This window comes from Quercus suber, unplaced genomic scaffold, assembly GCF_002906115.3.
Source record: "Quercus suber isolate HL8 unplaced genomic scaffold, Cork oak 2.0 scaffold_21, whole genome shotgun sequence".
In the NCBI taxonomy this organism is placed as follows: domain Eukaryota; kingdom Viridiplantae; phylum Streptophyta; class Magnoliopsida; order Fagales; family Fagaceae; genus Quercus; species Quercus suber.
In genome coordinates, this window is record NW_027069486.1 from 367,635 (window position 1) to 384,499 (window position 16,865).

Genomic DNA, 16,865 nt, shown 5'->3' on the forward strand with positions numbered 1-16,865 from the left:
CATTGCTACAAAATTCCTCACAAAGAGAGCACTGAACATTGATGCTATTGCAAAAACGTTCACCCCTCTATGGCGCTCTAATAACGGGTTCAGGGTGCGTAATCTAGGTGATCATAAGGTTCTATTTGTATTTGATAACAAAGCGGAGGCTGACAAAGTAATCCATAGTGAACCATGGACGTTTGATAAGCATTTGATAGTTATGGAGAGGTATGATACTACTTCATCCCTTGATGATCTCACATTGGACAAGACTACTTTTTGGGTGCAAGTGCACGGTCTACCCATAAAGTTCATGAATGTGAAAGCAGCAGAGAAGATTTGTGAGGTCCTTGGAACGGTCATACCTACCATAAACCCGTTTGACTCGGAAGGAGGGAATTTTATTCGAGTTCGTGTTGTAATGGATATAACGAGCCCTCTTTGCCGTGGACGTTTGGTGTCAGTAGGGAGTGAGAAACAAATTTGGATAAGTTTTAAGTATGAGAGACTTCCAAATATCTGCTATTGGTGTGGTTGCTTTGACCATGACGACAAGGATTGTGAGATTTGGTTGAATAGTGAAGGCTCACTTACTCCGGAGATGAAACAGTTTGGATCAAACTTAAGGGTTGCCCCCTTCTCACATTCACGTAAACAGGTCATAGCTGTCCCTAGTTTCTACAAGACTAGATCGAGTCACGTTCCAGGATCAATGAACAAGGGACCTGATAGGAGCAAGGGAGACGGGGATAGAAGGAATCAGGCAGAGGTACCTCAAGCACCACCACTGAACAACCGTGAGTCTGGGGCGGAGAGACAAAGTTGAAGTGAGACCGTTACGATGGAGGAGCGCCAACATTCATTGCAGTCCGTTACATGTAATAACTCTCCAGAGGCAGCAAGGTCAAACGGTCCAAATCCAGATAAGGGAATTAACTCTGCTCCCTTAATTTCGCAAAACACTGATTTCCACCTTAATGAGATTGGAAGGGCTTTAAATGAGGTTGACCCCAAAAAGGATTCTTCCCATATTGGTACTCATTCAAACCTTCCTTTTACGGAATCTTGTCCACATGTATCCGTGAAGAATATCTCCACTTTCCCAGACTCAATTGGCAATGGCTCAACAGCATTCAATTCTGGTTTACAATCAGAATTAAACACGCATGAGGCAATTAACTCTGCACGTGACAACCAAAGTCCTAGGGCTGCTACGCTTGCACCCAAGCCACAATGGACTAGGGTTTGCCATGTCTCTTCAACACCACAGGAAGAAGTGTCCCAAGGTAATCTGAATTATGGGAAAAGATCCTTTACTCTCAATGATGATCATTCCAAGTTACCCAACAAACGTTGTCAGGTTTCAAGGAGTGAGAAAGATGATTATACCATATTGGCGGAGGCTGAGATTCAGCCCTGCTAGTTGCCATGAATTGTTTAGTGTGGAACTGTCGTGGGCTTGGGAACCTGCGTACAGGGAAAGAGCTTGGTGATATTATCTGGGCTAAAGATCCCTCTGTAGTGTTCATTGCCGAAATACTGGCAGATGATGCAAGGCTAGACATGATTCAAGCAAATTTAGACTTTGAACACAAGTGGGTGGTACCAAGGGTTGGGCATGGAGGTGGATTAGTACTGTTTTGGAGGTTGTCAATGAATTTGGTAGTGATGGACTCATCCAATTATTACATTGATACTTGGATTGACAAAGGCACTGATAAGGAGTGGAGGTTCACTGGTTTTTATGGCGAACCAAATACTTCAAAACGGAGAGAAGCATGGGATAGCTTGAGAACTTTAAACCATCACCCGTAGGTGCCATGGTTGTGTGTTGGTGATTTCAATGAAATAATCCGCCAGGAGGAAAAACTTGGTGGAGCATTTCGGAACCAAGGGCAGATGCAACTATTCCTGGATGTGTTGGATGAGTGTGGTTTCCTTGATCTTGGTTTTAAGGGTAGCAGGTTCACATGGAGTAAACACTTCACTGATGGACATTCTATTTGGGAAAGACTTGACCGGGGTGTGGCTAATGCTAATTGGTTCCTAAAATTCCCAGGTACAACTGTTTATCATCTTCATTGTAATTCATCTGATCACTTGCCTCTATGTATTAACCTGTCAGGCTTAATAATCCCACCAAGGAAAAAGGTGTTTAGATTTGAGGAGATGTGGCTCTCAGATGTTGGGTGTGCCGAATTGGTGGAGGCTTCATGGTCTTCCTATTCCCATGAGTATGGGAACGGTGCAATCATTAAAAAAGTGGAAAGATGTGGTAGAGACCTTGCATGGTGGAACCATAATGTTTTCGGCAATGTTAGGAAGGAATTGACGAAAAAGAATGAGATGTTGAAAATTGCCGAAGATGAGGCACAAGTACATGGGCAGAATGCACGGGTTAGGGCTCTCAAGGAAGAGATTAATTCTCTCTTAGACAAGGAAGCACGCATGTGGAGCCAACGATCACGCACACTTTGGTTGAGAAATGGAGATAATAACACCAAATTTTTTCACTGCCGAGCCACCAAAAGATTTAAAAAAAATCTAATCAGTGGAATCATGGATGGAGCAAATAATTGGAGAGTTGAACTGGATGAGATTGCAGCTCACTTGATCAACTACCACAACGAACTCTTCACCTCCTCCTACCCGAACACACGAGGGGAAGTCTTGTCACATATCCAACCGGTCATTACAGAGCAAATGAATGCAGCCCTAATTGCTCTTTTTCATGGTGATGAAGTCAAAGAAGCTCTTAAACAAATGACCCCTCTTAAAGCACCTGGACCCGATGGCATGCCACCATTGTTCTACCAGCATTTTTGGGGTTTAGTTGACAGTGATGTGACGAGTTTGGTACTTTCATGGCTAAATTCAGGTACTCTCCCATACCCTCTAAATCATACCTTCATTACGCTCATTCCCAAATTAAATAACCCTGAATTTGTCACTCAATACCGGCCCATTAGCTTGTGTAACGTCCTTTATAAAATTTTCTCTAAGGTCCTTGCAAATAGACTAAAGAAAATTTTACCCACTATCATCACTGAACACCAATCTGCCTTTGCCAAGAATAGGTTGATTTCGGACAATATACTTGTTGCTTTTGAGACACTTAATAGCATGAAAAATTTGAGTTCAGGAAAAACAGCTTATATGGCCATTAAGCTTGATATGAGCAAGGCTTATGACCGGATGGAATGGGGGTATCTTGAAAATGTCATGAGAAAAATGGGCTTCAGTGAGAGATGGATTGGTTTGATCATGGTATGTGTGAAAACAGTCACTTATTCCTTCATGGTCAACGGTGAACCCCAAGGATTAATTCATCCAACTAGAGGAATTCGCCAAGGAGACCCTTTATCTCCTTTCCTCTTCCTCCTTTGCACGGAAGGTCTCCATGGTCTCATCCAACATGCAGCTGATGTGGGAGAGATAAAAGGTTTCTCTCTTTGCCGGAGGGGTCCAGCACTAACCCATCTTTTGTTTGCAGATGATAGCCTCCTTTTTTGTAGGGCAACGGAAGATGAGTGCAGAAAAATCATTGATATCCTTGGGACTTATGAAGAAGAATCGGGGCAAAAGGTGAACAAAAACAAAATGGCCATATTTTTTAGTAATCAACCAATGAAGCAACCAAACAAGAAATCAAGGCTGCATTGGGAATACAAGAAATTGTACACTTTGAGCAATATCTTGGGCTGCCATATTTGGTGGGAAGGAGGAAGAAGGAAGGGTTCAATTTTATTAAGGAGAAAGTATGGCGTAAGTTACAAGGTTGGGAAGGAAAGCTCTTATCTCAGGCCGGACGGGAGATCCTCATAAAAGTAGTCATTCAAGCCATACCAACATATGCTATGGGATGCTTTAAACTCCCATTAGGTCTTTGCCATGAGATTGAGACCATGATCAAGAAATTTTGGTGGGGCCAAAGGGGGGATAAAAGGAAGATACATTGGTTGAAGTGGGATTAGCTAACTAAATCAAAATTGGAGGGGGGTATGGGTTTTAGAGACATTGCCATGTTCAATGATTCCTTGTTGGCAAAACAAGCTTGGAGACTCTTGAAAAATCCTGAGTCCTTATTTTACAAAGTTTTTAAGGCTCGCTTCTTCCCAAATTGTACAATAATAGAGGCTAAACACACTAGTGGGGGTTCACATGCTTGGAAAAGTATCTTACATGGAAGAGATGTCTTACTTAGGGGTTGCCGTTGGAGGATTGGGAATGGCAAGGCAGTGAGTATTTGGCAACATCATTGGCTGCCAAGGAAGCATCCACCACAGGTTCTCTCACCTATAATTGATACATTGGCTGATGCTAAAGTGGCAACTTTGATTGAGGAAACCTCTAGGCAGTGGAACCATGAGATGATTGATGGTATTTTCACCCCATTGGAGGCAGAGCTGATCAAAGCCATTCCATTGTCACGGTGTGTGGCAGAAGATAGCTTGTTTTGGCCCTTCACAAACAATGGAATCTACACCTCTAAGTTAGGGTATAGGTTCTTGAAAGCTGAAGTGCAATCCGAAATTGATGAGGAGCAAAGGAAGGAGGAGAGTCACCTGTGGAAGAAAATCTGGTCTGTCCACGTTCCTAACAAAATAAAAAACTTGATGTGGAGGGCATGCCGTAGCTCTTTGCCCACAAAGGAGAACCTTGTGCGTCGAACGGTCATTGACAGCCCAGTTTGTGACCGATGCAAACAAGCTTCAGAGTCTGCACTACATGCTCTGTGGTCTTGCAGAGAACTAGACGTGGTTTGGGAAGAGGATAGGCAGGGGCAATGCAGAAGAACCCACAACTTTGTGGATTTAAAAGAGCTATTATCATGGCTAATTACCAACCAGCAAGACCTGGAGTTGTTCTTCACCTCGGCCTGGCTTATATGGACTCAAAGGAACCTAATACGTCTGAACAAAGCAACCATTGGCTCTCATCAGATTGTTGCAACGACCAGAGAATGTATAACTGAGTTTGTGCAGGTTAATCCGAGACCACCCTCTCCAGGTCCACGGATAACAGCCATCCCCTTCCAAACCAGATGGCGTCCTCCTCCACAAGGCTTGGTGAAGATTAACTGTGATGGCGCTACTTGCAAAGATCAGAACAAATCAGGTATTGGAGTGGTGATCCGAGATGAGAATGGTATGGTTTTGGCTTCAATGGCTGAACAGGTTCCTCAGCTATACACGGCTTTGGAGATTGAAACCATGGCAGCCTCAAAAGCTTTGTCCTTTGCAACATAGGTGGGATTTCACAGTGGCATCTTGGAGTCTGATTCGTTGGTGTTAACTACGGCGTTGATCAAGAACAGTCCCTACCTTTCCACGGATGGTTTGCTAATGGAGGATATTAGATTTAATGCTAATTTTTTTAATCAATTACTTTACTCTCATGTAAAGAGAGAAGGTAATAAGGTTGCGCATAAGTTGGCTAGACATGCTCTTTGTATTTCAGATTTTTCGGTGTGGATGGAGGATGTTCCACCACCCATACGTTCTGTTGTTCAAGATGACATTGTTGGTTTTTCTTAATAAAGCTTGATGTGTTTCACTCTCAAAAAAAAAAAAAAAAAAAAAAAGTTGAAAGAATGGCCAAATGAATATCCACTGTTTTTCATGACCCCGTTTTGGCAGCTAAAAAAAAAAAAAAAAAAAAAAAGTTGAAAGAATGGCCAAATGAATATCCACTGTTTTTCATGACCCCGTTTTGGCAGCTCTGTCTCAACTTTGATGCATTGGTGTGTAGAAGTGGAATTGAAATGTAATACCCATAAAGAGATAAAAGATAACTTAACAAATGCCTTTATGGTCCGTTTGTATTGAGGGGAAAGAAGAGGAGTAGAGTAGAGCAGAGTAAATTTGGTCAAAAATTAACTTAATTTCAGCTAACTCTACTCTACTCCCCTCCTTCTCTCCTTCATCCAAACGGGCCTTAAGAGCATTGGTTTAGATAATATTTTTAGAAACTTTTTATGAAAAAAAAAAAGTAATTAATATTTTTTTACTATTTTTTATATTTCTCATAAAAGTGGTATATAAGAAATATGGTTGTTGTCATGGGCATTAACGAAGCCCATATAGAATTCAGATGGCCTAGTGAGAATATTGTCAAGTCCATGGTGATATCAAAAGTCTTATAATTTAACAAGCACTTTTTGTCATTTTCAATAGAAATTGAGGGTTCAAATTCTCATTTCCCGTAGTTTTACTTGTAACTTGTAACTATAAAATTATAAATAAATAAAAGTTTACGGTGACAAGGCTAGCCTAGATAGGTGAAGCTGTGGATGATATCATGGAGTATGTGTGCCTAGACAGTTCAAGGTACTACTCTTATAATGGTGTGAGAGAAAATACTTGAGTACACATGATGAGAAATACAATATACTATGCATGAGGAGGTACACACGAGGAGGTATACTAGTACATTCTTCTCACATGGGAATGGATCTCACATGTGTGGTTCACCTCCATGTGAGAGAAAGGAAACATATACTGAATGCGTGGTGTATTTTTTCAGTACACACCATATTACATCACATTTGAAATGCACTAAAATCATGAAGGAAGTCATGATTTCAATGTATTCAAGTGTGTGTATTATAAACTCTACACATAGTGTGAAACTAGGAACCAAGGGAGGAAAGCGGGTTGTTCAAATGCAGCCGGAGTTTTGTCCTTGTCTGCATTATCACAAAGGAAATTCTGTTCAGTTATTCTAACATGCCTCTTTGAAGGTTTGACCCAATAATTCACTATACTTAAACTGCTCTTGTTTTTTTTTTTTTTTTGGCTGAATAAATTAGACTGTTTCTGGAGTTAACTAATGTGCGCTTCTGATGATATATATGTTTGTTTAACTTAAATACACTTAGGGTCACACGTTTTTTCCACTAATTGATGATGTATTAATTATCCCTGAAATTATTCGTTTAATTATAACAAAGCATATATACTTGTCCATTGCAACCTAACCTCTCTTAACCTTATTAGCAATCTTACCCTATAAAGAATGCTTTATAAATGAGATTAACACCTAGCCACTATCTTTCTTAAATCTGCAACTTTTAAGAATTATTTATTGATATGACCCCAGAAGGATACAGAAAAAGCCTCTCACATCAAATAACACAATTTGTATCACAATTATTCACATGGTAAACTTTGAATGGTGGAGAAAAGTGGTGAGTTTATATAAAAGTAACAGATAATCCATCATAATTTAACACGTAAAATACTTGTGACAAAAGTTATAGTAGTTTACGTGATATTATAAAATTTAGGTGTTGTCTACACATTTTCTAAAATGAGTGTTGTATTAATATCATTTGGTGACAGTGATTATTATTATTTATTATAGACTTGTGAGCGGTAAAAAGTTTCAGTTATAATGTCCACTATAAATGAGAAAAATTAAGATAATCAAAATAGTTCTTGAACAAATTCAATTACGTTGAATAAAAAAGTGAACTAAATATATATATTTAGTCCAATTTTGTGAACTAAATTCAATGACTTGTGTTTATTTAAACAATCTTAAATTTTTAATACTTTTAAGTTTTTCCAAATAATATTAGAATCTTAAGATCTTTTTTTTTTTTTTTTGAATAATATTAAAATCTTAAGCTGGTATAAAGCAGTGATTTTGGGTATTTGAGGGTATTTTCGTTCCATCGTTTCCTGGAAAGTGCCTACACTGCCTAGGCTAGGTAGGTGCTTGCATGATTTTTTGGATAGACACAAAACTGTTACGGATTACGCATATGTGTCATATTTAAATAAAAAATAAATTTTTTTTTAAAAAAAGATTTAATAACATGTAGGCAGCTGCTGCTATAAGACTATAAGAGTAAACAAGAAGACAAAGTAGCTCATGAAAGTTTCGAAAGAACTTTGGTTAACTTTCAAAGTTGTTGGGCGCCCGCCAGATGGGCAACTTTTGTTTGAGATCGACGAACTTTGGATTAAGCATTTTATATAGAACATGATGCGGATTTCAATAGTTTGCCACTATATTTTCCCTCAATTCTAAAAATCAATCGATATATATATATATATATATATTTATCATGTTTTATTGTCGATGCCTGACATTTGTTTCTCCGATAATTTATGTGTAACATTGAGTTGAACTTGAATAATGCAGGTTTTACTAGCAGAAACGCACAGATCAGCCAACCAATTAGCACATAAGCTTTTACATATATGTATGACATGCAATACAACATGATTGAACTTAAAATAATTATGAGAAATGTTATAAACACAACTTGTTACATAATTATTGCCACGACTTGTCAAAAAAGTGGTAAAAATGAACTTATATAGATTCATATTTTCACCATTTACAACTCGTTATTTAATGAATTACAGTAAAAATTGTGTGGTAAGCTATATTCTTAGCATTACTTAATGATATTTGGCCAATAATTAACTATCGATATGTGAAATGAATCATCCCACCTACTAAGAAAATAATTTTTAATTCTAACTTGCTCTGACCTGCCAAACTCATACAATTCAGTCATAAACTTCCAAAGAATACCAACCCAGCACTAACATGGACAATCAATCAGTTACCAAGCCGGCGTGCGCACGTGACGTAGATATATTCTCTCTCTCTAGCATTATTAGTATATAGAACCCCTTGCACTCTCCCCATTCATCACCACATCACACAATCAACTTCATTCACCCTCTGAGAGCTTAATTGCTTGCCATTTTAGTTAGCTCAATCCACAATGGCAACTAAAATTGTCACCTTGTCTTTCATGTTCCTCCTAGCTCTAGCCACATCCACTGAAGCCTCAAAGTACCAGTTCCAAAAGCTCAAAGAAACCAACATGGTGTTCTACATGCAAGATTGGGAGACGGGTGCCAATGCCACTGCCGTCCCAGTCGCTGGCATCCCCCACAAGCGGTGGTGGATCCTTGGGTTCGGAACGATCTTTGCCACGGATGATAAGTTGACAGTAGCTATTGAAAGGAACTCATCTGAGGTTGGAAGGGCTCATGGCATTTACGTGAACTCAGCATTGGATGGCTCTGATTTGCATCTATTGATGTCATTTGTGTTCACCAACAAGGAGTACAATGGTAGCACCTTAGAAATACAAGGGGCAGACAGGTTCTACCTAAAGTATAGGGAGGTATCCGTGGTTTCAGGAACCGGGTTATTTAGGTTGGCTCGTGGTTATGCTACTTTGGAGACTGTTTTTCTTGACATTCCCAATTCTAATGCAATCATCAGGTGGAATGTGACAGTTTTTCACTACTGAGCTGTTGGAATATTAGTATGGAATAGGCGTAAAATAGAAATGGAACGGTTTGTCATATTTTTGATTTACCATAAAATAAAATGATTGTAATAATTTGTTTTGACAAGTACCTTAATGTTTAAGGAACAAAGTTTTCTTCTTGTTAATTGGTACTCGACATACTCTCCATTGTTCGTTTGGAAAGAGCTTTCAACTTTCTCAATGTCTATGGAATGTTAATTTGTTCGATATACTGCAAGCCTAACGTTAAATAATGGCACCAAAATCATGCCCATATCATACAAATCACTCACCCTATAAACCTTTTGTTTGTTTATTTATTTATTTTTATTTTTGGCTCTTCCCCTAGAATAATCTGTTCTCATCTAGAAGAAATTACTTGGCTTTTTTGTGCAGCTACAACTGGGGTGAAAGTCATTATACGTTAAGGGACCGTTTGATTGGAAGGATGGAGAAGTGGGAGGATAGAAAATAGTGATAGGATAAAAAGATTTAATTTTCCCTTGATGCGTGTTTAATTGGAAAGATGGAATTTTTTTTTTTTTTTTTTAAATTTGGTTATGGAGAAAAGTGAGAGAATAGAAAATGTAGTTTATATAAATTTACTATTATGTCTTTAGTATATAATATGTAAAATATAATTTCTTTGTCATATAAAATATATAATTTCTTTGTACTCATTAAAGAAGAAGAAAATATTAATTATTAATAATTAAAATTAACAAAATAACATTATATGCAATATAATATATTAATTATTATTTTTGTACTCATATTATTTTCTTTTATTATTATATATAATATAATTGTGGGGCCTGTTGGTTAAAAAGATATAGTAATCCTCAGAAGTGGGCTCGGGGCCCAACGGCCCAATCCGAGGACGCTTAGTTATCCGAGAATAGCCTAAAAAAGTTTTATTATTATTAAATGAATAATATAGGAGAAAGGAGTGGATATTGTATACAGCGGCATAACGTACGTCCGAGGACGACAAAGTCAGAGGTGAATGTAACTTTCATTTTATTGAGGAAACTCCGCAAAGTTGTATCTGAACTGGAAATTGGGTATAGACCTAAGGGGGAGTCGGGGAAGGTAGCAAATATCTTCCAAGGCCATCACCTCCACATTAAATGCTTTCCAGCTAACCCTCTGGCCGCATTAATGTGGAGGTGATACCTGAACAGTGACTAAGCAGCTTTATGGCCACTGAGCAGAACGTTCCGGTAGGTGCTGGATGGGACAGAAAGGAGCTCCCACGATAAGAACTACACGTGTACAATGGAAACGGAGGGGAGAACGGAGTATATAATATAGAAACGAATGAAATTGTGGCATAACGTACGTCCGAGGACGCCAAAGTCCGAGGTGAATGTAACTTTCATTTTATTGAGGAGACTCCGCAAAGTTGTATCTGAACTGGAAATTGGGTATAGACCTAAGGGGGAGTCGGGGAAGGTAGCAAATATCTTCCAAGGCCATCACCTCCACATTAAATGCTTTCCAGCTAACCCTCTGGCCGCATTAATGTGGAGGTGATACCTGAACAGTGACTAAGCAGCTTTATGGCCACTGAGCAGAACGTTCCGGTAGGTGCTGGATGGGACAGAAAGGAGCTCCCACGATAAGAACTACACGTGTACAATGGAAGAGGAGGGGAGAATGGAGTATATAATATAGAAACGAATGAAATTGTAAAGGAGGGCTTTTCGAGAGAAAAAGAAAAAAGAAAAGAGAGACAGACTGAGAGAAAGCCGAGGAGAGTTTTTCTCCAGGAATGAACCTAAAGTATCCCTTGTTACTTGATGAGTATAACCTTTCCTGTCATACAGCACTAGTTCTTGGACCCATACTCTAAAAATTTATTGTTTGGGCTTGTTGGGCTGAAAACCCATTCATACTCAAGGTCAAATCCAAATTGAGTCCCTACAATTGGCGCCGTCTGTGGGGAGAACTTGATCTGTTGAGAAGGAAGGACAGGTGTGATACTCACGATGGAAGAGGGAGTACCGCAACAACCATTGACGGGCTCGCAACAAGCAGATGCTAATCAGCACCAGGCAGAGTCTAAAGGCTCTCAGCACAGTAATCCGTTGGTAGACCACGAACACGGGGGGGATCATGAGGGGAGTACCCGAATAACCCATACAGATAGAAGTCGCTCTCGGGGGAAAGGCCATGCTTCCCCTGTAAAGAGCGGAGGAAATTTGCAGCGTGAGATTAACAAGTTGAAGAAGGAATTGCGATATGAGTGACGAAGGTGTAAGGCTCATAACTCTAGGCACTCCTCTGAGGAGTCGGATGACACCAGTTACAGGCAGAGGTCGAGAACTCCACCCAGAGAATCTTTTTCATGTGAGGAGGAGTACCACCGTGGGCGAAGAAATAAGAGCCCGACTCGCCAGGGTCAGGGGAATGATGCCTTGAACAAGGCTTTGAACCAGGTCTCTAAGTCGCCTTTCACACGACATATTGAAGACGCTAGTCTTCTTCGGCGATTCCACCAGCCTGTGTTCACCATTTATAATGGTCGAACAGACCCAGTGGAACATGTTAGCCACTACAGCCAGAGAATGGCTATTCATGCAAGGGATGAAGCCTTAATGTGCAAGGTTTTCCCGTCTAGCCTGGGCCCAGTGGCAATGAGATGGTTTAATGGCTTGAGAACTAATACTATTGACTCTTTTGAGAAGCTCACCTAGGCCTTTGGTGCTCGTTTTATTACATGTAGAAGGGTTGTTCAACCCTTGGGGTCGCTACTATCCATGTCTATGCGAGAAGGGGAAACCCTAAAAGCCTACTCAGACAGATACTAGAAAATGTTCAACGAGGTAGATGGGGCTCACGATGACGTGGCTATGAACACTTTTAAGGAAGGTCTTCCAACTAAGCACGGTCTGAGGAAGTCTCTGACTGGCAAGCCTGTTACTAGTATACGTCAACTTATGGATCGGATAGACAAATATAGAAGAGTAGAGGAAGATCAGATGCAAGGCAGAGGAAAGTCTAAAGCAGTAACTCAGGAGATGAGGGATTTCAGGCCGGACCGGTATAACAACAATCGACCTCGGAGGGACTTTGGGGGGCAGTCGGGGCCTGCCAACTCCCAGGTGGTTAGCGCAGTATTCCGAGAATCAGTGCAGCGAGTTCTGGAGAAGATAAAGGACGAGCCGTTCTTTAGGTGGCCCAATAAGATGGCGGGGGATCCTGCGAAGCGTAATCAGAATCTTTACTGCTAGTACCATCAAGACCACGGACATATCACCAAAGATTGTAACAATCTGTGGGATCACTTAGAGCAGTTGGTACAAGAGGGAAAGTTGACCCAATTTTTGCATCATTCCGGCGGCCGAGGAGGCCACGTAGGCTCGGCGTTTCAGGGGGATGCTTCAAGAGGACCTCCTTTGGGCACGATAAACGTTATATTCGCTGCCCTGGGGAGAACTGGATCTTGCCCTTCCAGGGTAATGTCTGTGTCTCAGTGCTCGGAGGAGGGCTTTTCGAGAGAAAAAGAAAAAAGAAAAGAGAGACGGACTGAGAGAAAGCCGAGGAGAGTTTTTCTCCAGGAATGAACCTAAAGTATCCCTTGTTACTTGATGAGTATAACCTTTCCTGTCATACAGCACTAGTTCTTGGACCCATGCTCTAAAAATTTATTGTTTGGGCTTGTTAGGCTAAAAACTGATTCGTACTCAGGGTCAAATCCAAATTGAGTCCCTACAGAAACAATCACCCTTAACATAATAAACTTTCAACAAAACCAAATAAATAAGTTCATTAGTCATTACATTTACATCCAAATGGCAAATAGCAAATAAGTTTTATACATCCAAATAGCAAATAAGTTTTAATGTTTCAAACAAACAACTACTAAGTTTTAAGACCCAAACCTCATTTGTTACGAAGAAAATTGAAATCAATATCATCATGTGAACCAAATGCTCCACCACTAGCATCATTATCATCATCCTCATTCTCATCTTCTTCATCTTTAACTTGAATAGGATGATTTTTTATCTCTAAATCCGAGAGGAGCATCAAGATCATCACCAAATGATTCTAGCTAGATGTCTTTTCATCCTATTGATACCCCCACCTTTATAAATTTTCCCACAATGTATACATCTATAACTACTTTTTCCGTCTTTTAACTCTCCAGTTACATGATCCCATGCGAGATCACATTTCGCTTTCACAGATGAAGAATTAGCATTAGACTCGGTTGTAGAAGCATGTTCATTAGATGGTACAGAGGCAGACTCCATTTCACTCAACAATTTCAAACTGGCAGCAACCATTTTAATACTCTATAAACTATATTTCACAAACAATAATGCTCTGTAAATCAAATCCACAACATACACAAAATCACAAATAAACTAAAATGCTATTGTAAACTATTAATTGAAGTTACCACTTACTAGTGAAGTCACGGAAGGAGAACCTGAGATGAAGTCGAGAACATGAACTGAGAATCTGAGATGAAGCCAAAAGAAATGAGAAAAAAGAGAGAGAGAGAGAGAGAGAGAGAGAGAGAGAGAGAGAGAGAGAGAGAATGATCAAAATCAAAATCAAGTAATGATCCTGTGTTCACCATTTATAATGGTCGAACAGACCCAGTGGAACATGTTAGCCACTACAGCCAGAGAATGGCTATTCATGCAAGGGATGAAGCCTTAATGTGCAAGGTTTTCCCGTCTAGCCTGGGCCCAATGGCAATGAGATGGTTTAATGGCTTGAGAACTAATACTATTGACTCTTTTGAGAAGCTCACCTAGGCCTTTGGTGCTCGTTTTATTACATGTAGAAGGGTTGTTCAACCCTTGGGGTCGCTACTATCCATGTCTATGCGAGAAGGGGAAACCCTAAAAGCCTACTCAGACAGATACTGGAAAATGTTCAACGAGGTAGATGGGGCTCACGATGACGTGGCTATGAACACTTTTAAGGAAGGTCTTCCAACTAAGCACGGTCTGAGGAAGTCTCTGACTGGCAAGCCTGTTACTAGTATACGTCAGCTTATGGATCGGATAGGCAAATATAGAAGAGTAGAGGAAGATCAGATGCAAGGCAGAGGAAAGTCTAAAGCAGTAACTCAGGAGAGGAGGGATTTCAGGCCGGACCAGTATAACAACAACCGACCTCGGAGGGACTTTGGGGGGCAGTCGGGGCCTGCCAACTCCCAGGTGGTTAGCGCAGTATTCCGAGAACCAGTGCAACGAGTTCTGGAGAAGATAAAGGACGAGCCGTTCTTTAGGTGGCCCAATAAGATGGCGGGGGATCCTGCGAAGCGTAATCGGAATCTTTACTGCTAGTACCATCAAGACCACGGACATATCACCGAAGATTGTAACAATCTGTGGGATCACTTAGAGCAGTTGGTACAAGAGGGAAAGTTGACCCAATTTTTGCATCATTCCGGCGGCCGAGGAGGCCACGTAGGCTCGGCGTTTCAGGGGGATGCTTCAAGAGGACCTCCTTTGGGCACGTTAAACGTTATATTCGCTACCCCGGGGAGAACTGGATCTTGCCCTTCCAGGGTAATGTCTGTGTCTCAGTGCTCGGATGAGGGCTTTTCGAGAGAAAAAGAAAAAAGAAAAGAGAGACGGACTGAGAGAAAGCCGAGGAGAGTTTTTCTCCAGGAATGAACCTAAAGTATCCCTTGTTACTTGATGAGTATAACCTTTCCTGTCATACAGCACTAGTTCTTGGACCCATGCTCTAAAAATTTATTGTTTGGGCTTGTTAGGCTAAAAACCCATTCGTACTCAGGGTCAAATCCAAATTGAGTCCCTACAGAAACAATCACCCTTAACATAATAAACTTTCAACAAAACCAAATAAATAAGTTCATTAGTCATTACATTTACATCCAAATGGCAAATAGCAAATAAGTTTTATACATCCAAATAGCAAATAAGTTTTAATGTTTCAAACAAACAACTACTAAGTTTTAAGACCCAAGCCTCATTTGTTACGAAGAAAATTGAAATCAATATCATCATGTGAACCAAATGCTCCACCACTAGCATCATTATCATCATCCTCATTCTCATCTTCTTCATCTTTAACTTGAATAGGATGATTTTTTATCTCTAAATCCGAGAGGAGCATCAAGATCATCACCAAATGATTCCAGCTAGATGTCTTTTCATCCTATTGATACCCCCACCTTTATAAATTTTCCCACAATGTATACATCTATAACTACTTTTTCCATCTTTTAACTCTCCAGTTACATGATCCCATGCGAGATCACATTTCGCTTTCACAGATAAAGAATTAGCATTAGACTCGGTTGTAGAAGCATGTTCATTAGATGGTATAGAGGCAGACTCCATTTCACTCAACAATTTCAAACTGGCAGCAACCATTTTAATACTCTATAAACTATATTTCACAAACAATAATGCTCTGTAAATCAAATCCACAACATACACAAAATCACAAATAAACTAAAATGCTATTGTAAACTATTAATTGAAGTTACCACTTACTAGTGAAGTCACGGAAGGAGAACCTGAGATGAAGTCGAGAACATGAACTGAGAATCTGAGATGAAGCCAAAAGAAATGAGAAAAAAGAGAGAGAGAGAGAGAAAATGATCAAAATCAAAATCAAGTAATGAAGTAATCAAAATCAAAAGAAAATAATATTAATTATTACTTGGTGAAGTCGAGAGAAATAAAAAAAAAAAAAAAACAAGAACCGAGAAAATCAAAATCAAAATCAAGTAATCATAACAAAAGAAAAGAATATTACCCGATACCGAGAAGTAAAGAGCAAAGAGGGCAAGGGCGAGATCGTGAGAGTGAAGGAAAAAAAAAAAAAAAAAAACACTTCACAGCATCAGATGCCGAAAGGATGAGAAGAGGGAAAAAAATTTCAAAGGCGTGCATGATGTGAGACCGTGAGAGTGAGGCAGAAAGAGTGAGGGATATTCATGATTTCAGAGAGAGTGAGCTTGAGTTGAGTGAGGCAGAGAGGCAGAGAGCTTGAGACAGTGAGAAAGGTGTGAAATGAGATGTCAGGCGTGAGAGATGAGAGTGTTTATGGGAGGCGTGAGTCATTAAGGTTAGTTTTTAGCCAAAACAACGTAGTTTTAGGCTGGGAAAAGGACAAAAAATCCCAACTGGTCAATATTCGGTTCGACCATGCCGGTTCCTAGTTATCTGGTTGAATCGGCCAGTTTTCACACTTCCCTGGTTTTTAAGCTATTTTCGGTTTTTAGCCATAACCGGATCGGATTAGAGGTCGGTTTCTGGTTGAATTGGTCGAACCGGCCGGTCTAATCCAGTTTTTAAAACCATGTCACTAACATCATTTCTTTACTTACCACTGTCAATCTACTACATCAACAAATGTGAAAAGTTTTGTCAGATATTTTTGTGTATAGATTTTGTAAAAAAATAAAATCTACGTAGTTAATGTTATTTGTAGTATTTTTGCATCTAAAACTAGACAATAAAGTTTAAGTAATATATTTTTTTTTTAAATCATATTCAAATATATAAAATGCCTCAATTTTAGTTTTCACATTAAGCCTCCAAATGCATTAAGCCACCCCTGCATACATAGTGCATAAAAAGCTAGGGGTGTCCCA

At 39.8% G+C, this 16,865-nt stretch overlaps 2 protein-coding genes across 2 annotated transcripts; both read left to right on the plus strand.

Annotated features, from left to right (window-relative positions):
* Positions 1–8,728: 8,728 nt before the first annotated feature.
* LOC112015994 (dirigent protein 22) lies at positions 8,729–9,265 on the plus strand. Its single transcript, XM_024048468.2, has one exon. It carries the CDS (start codon positions 8,729–8,731, stop codon positions 9,263–9,265), a length of 537 nt encoding a protein of 178 aa, XP_023904236.1.
* Positions 9,266–14,103: 4,838 nt separating this feature from the next.
* Positions 14,104–14,577, plus strand: LOC136063268 (uncharacterized). Its single transcript, XM_065763416.1, has one exon. It carries the CDS (start codon positions 14,104–14,106, stop codon positions 14,575–14,577), a length of 474 nt encoding a protein of 157 aa, XP_065619488.1.
* Positions 14,578–16,865: the final 2,288 nt, after the last annotated feature.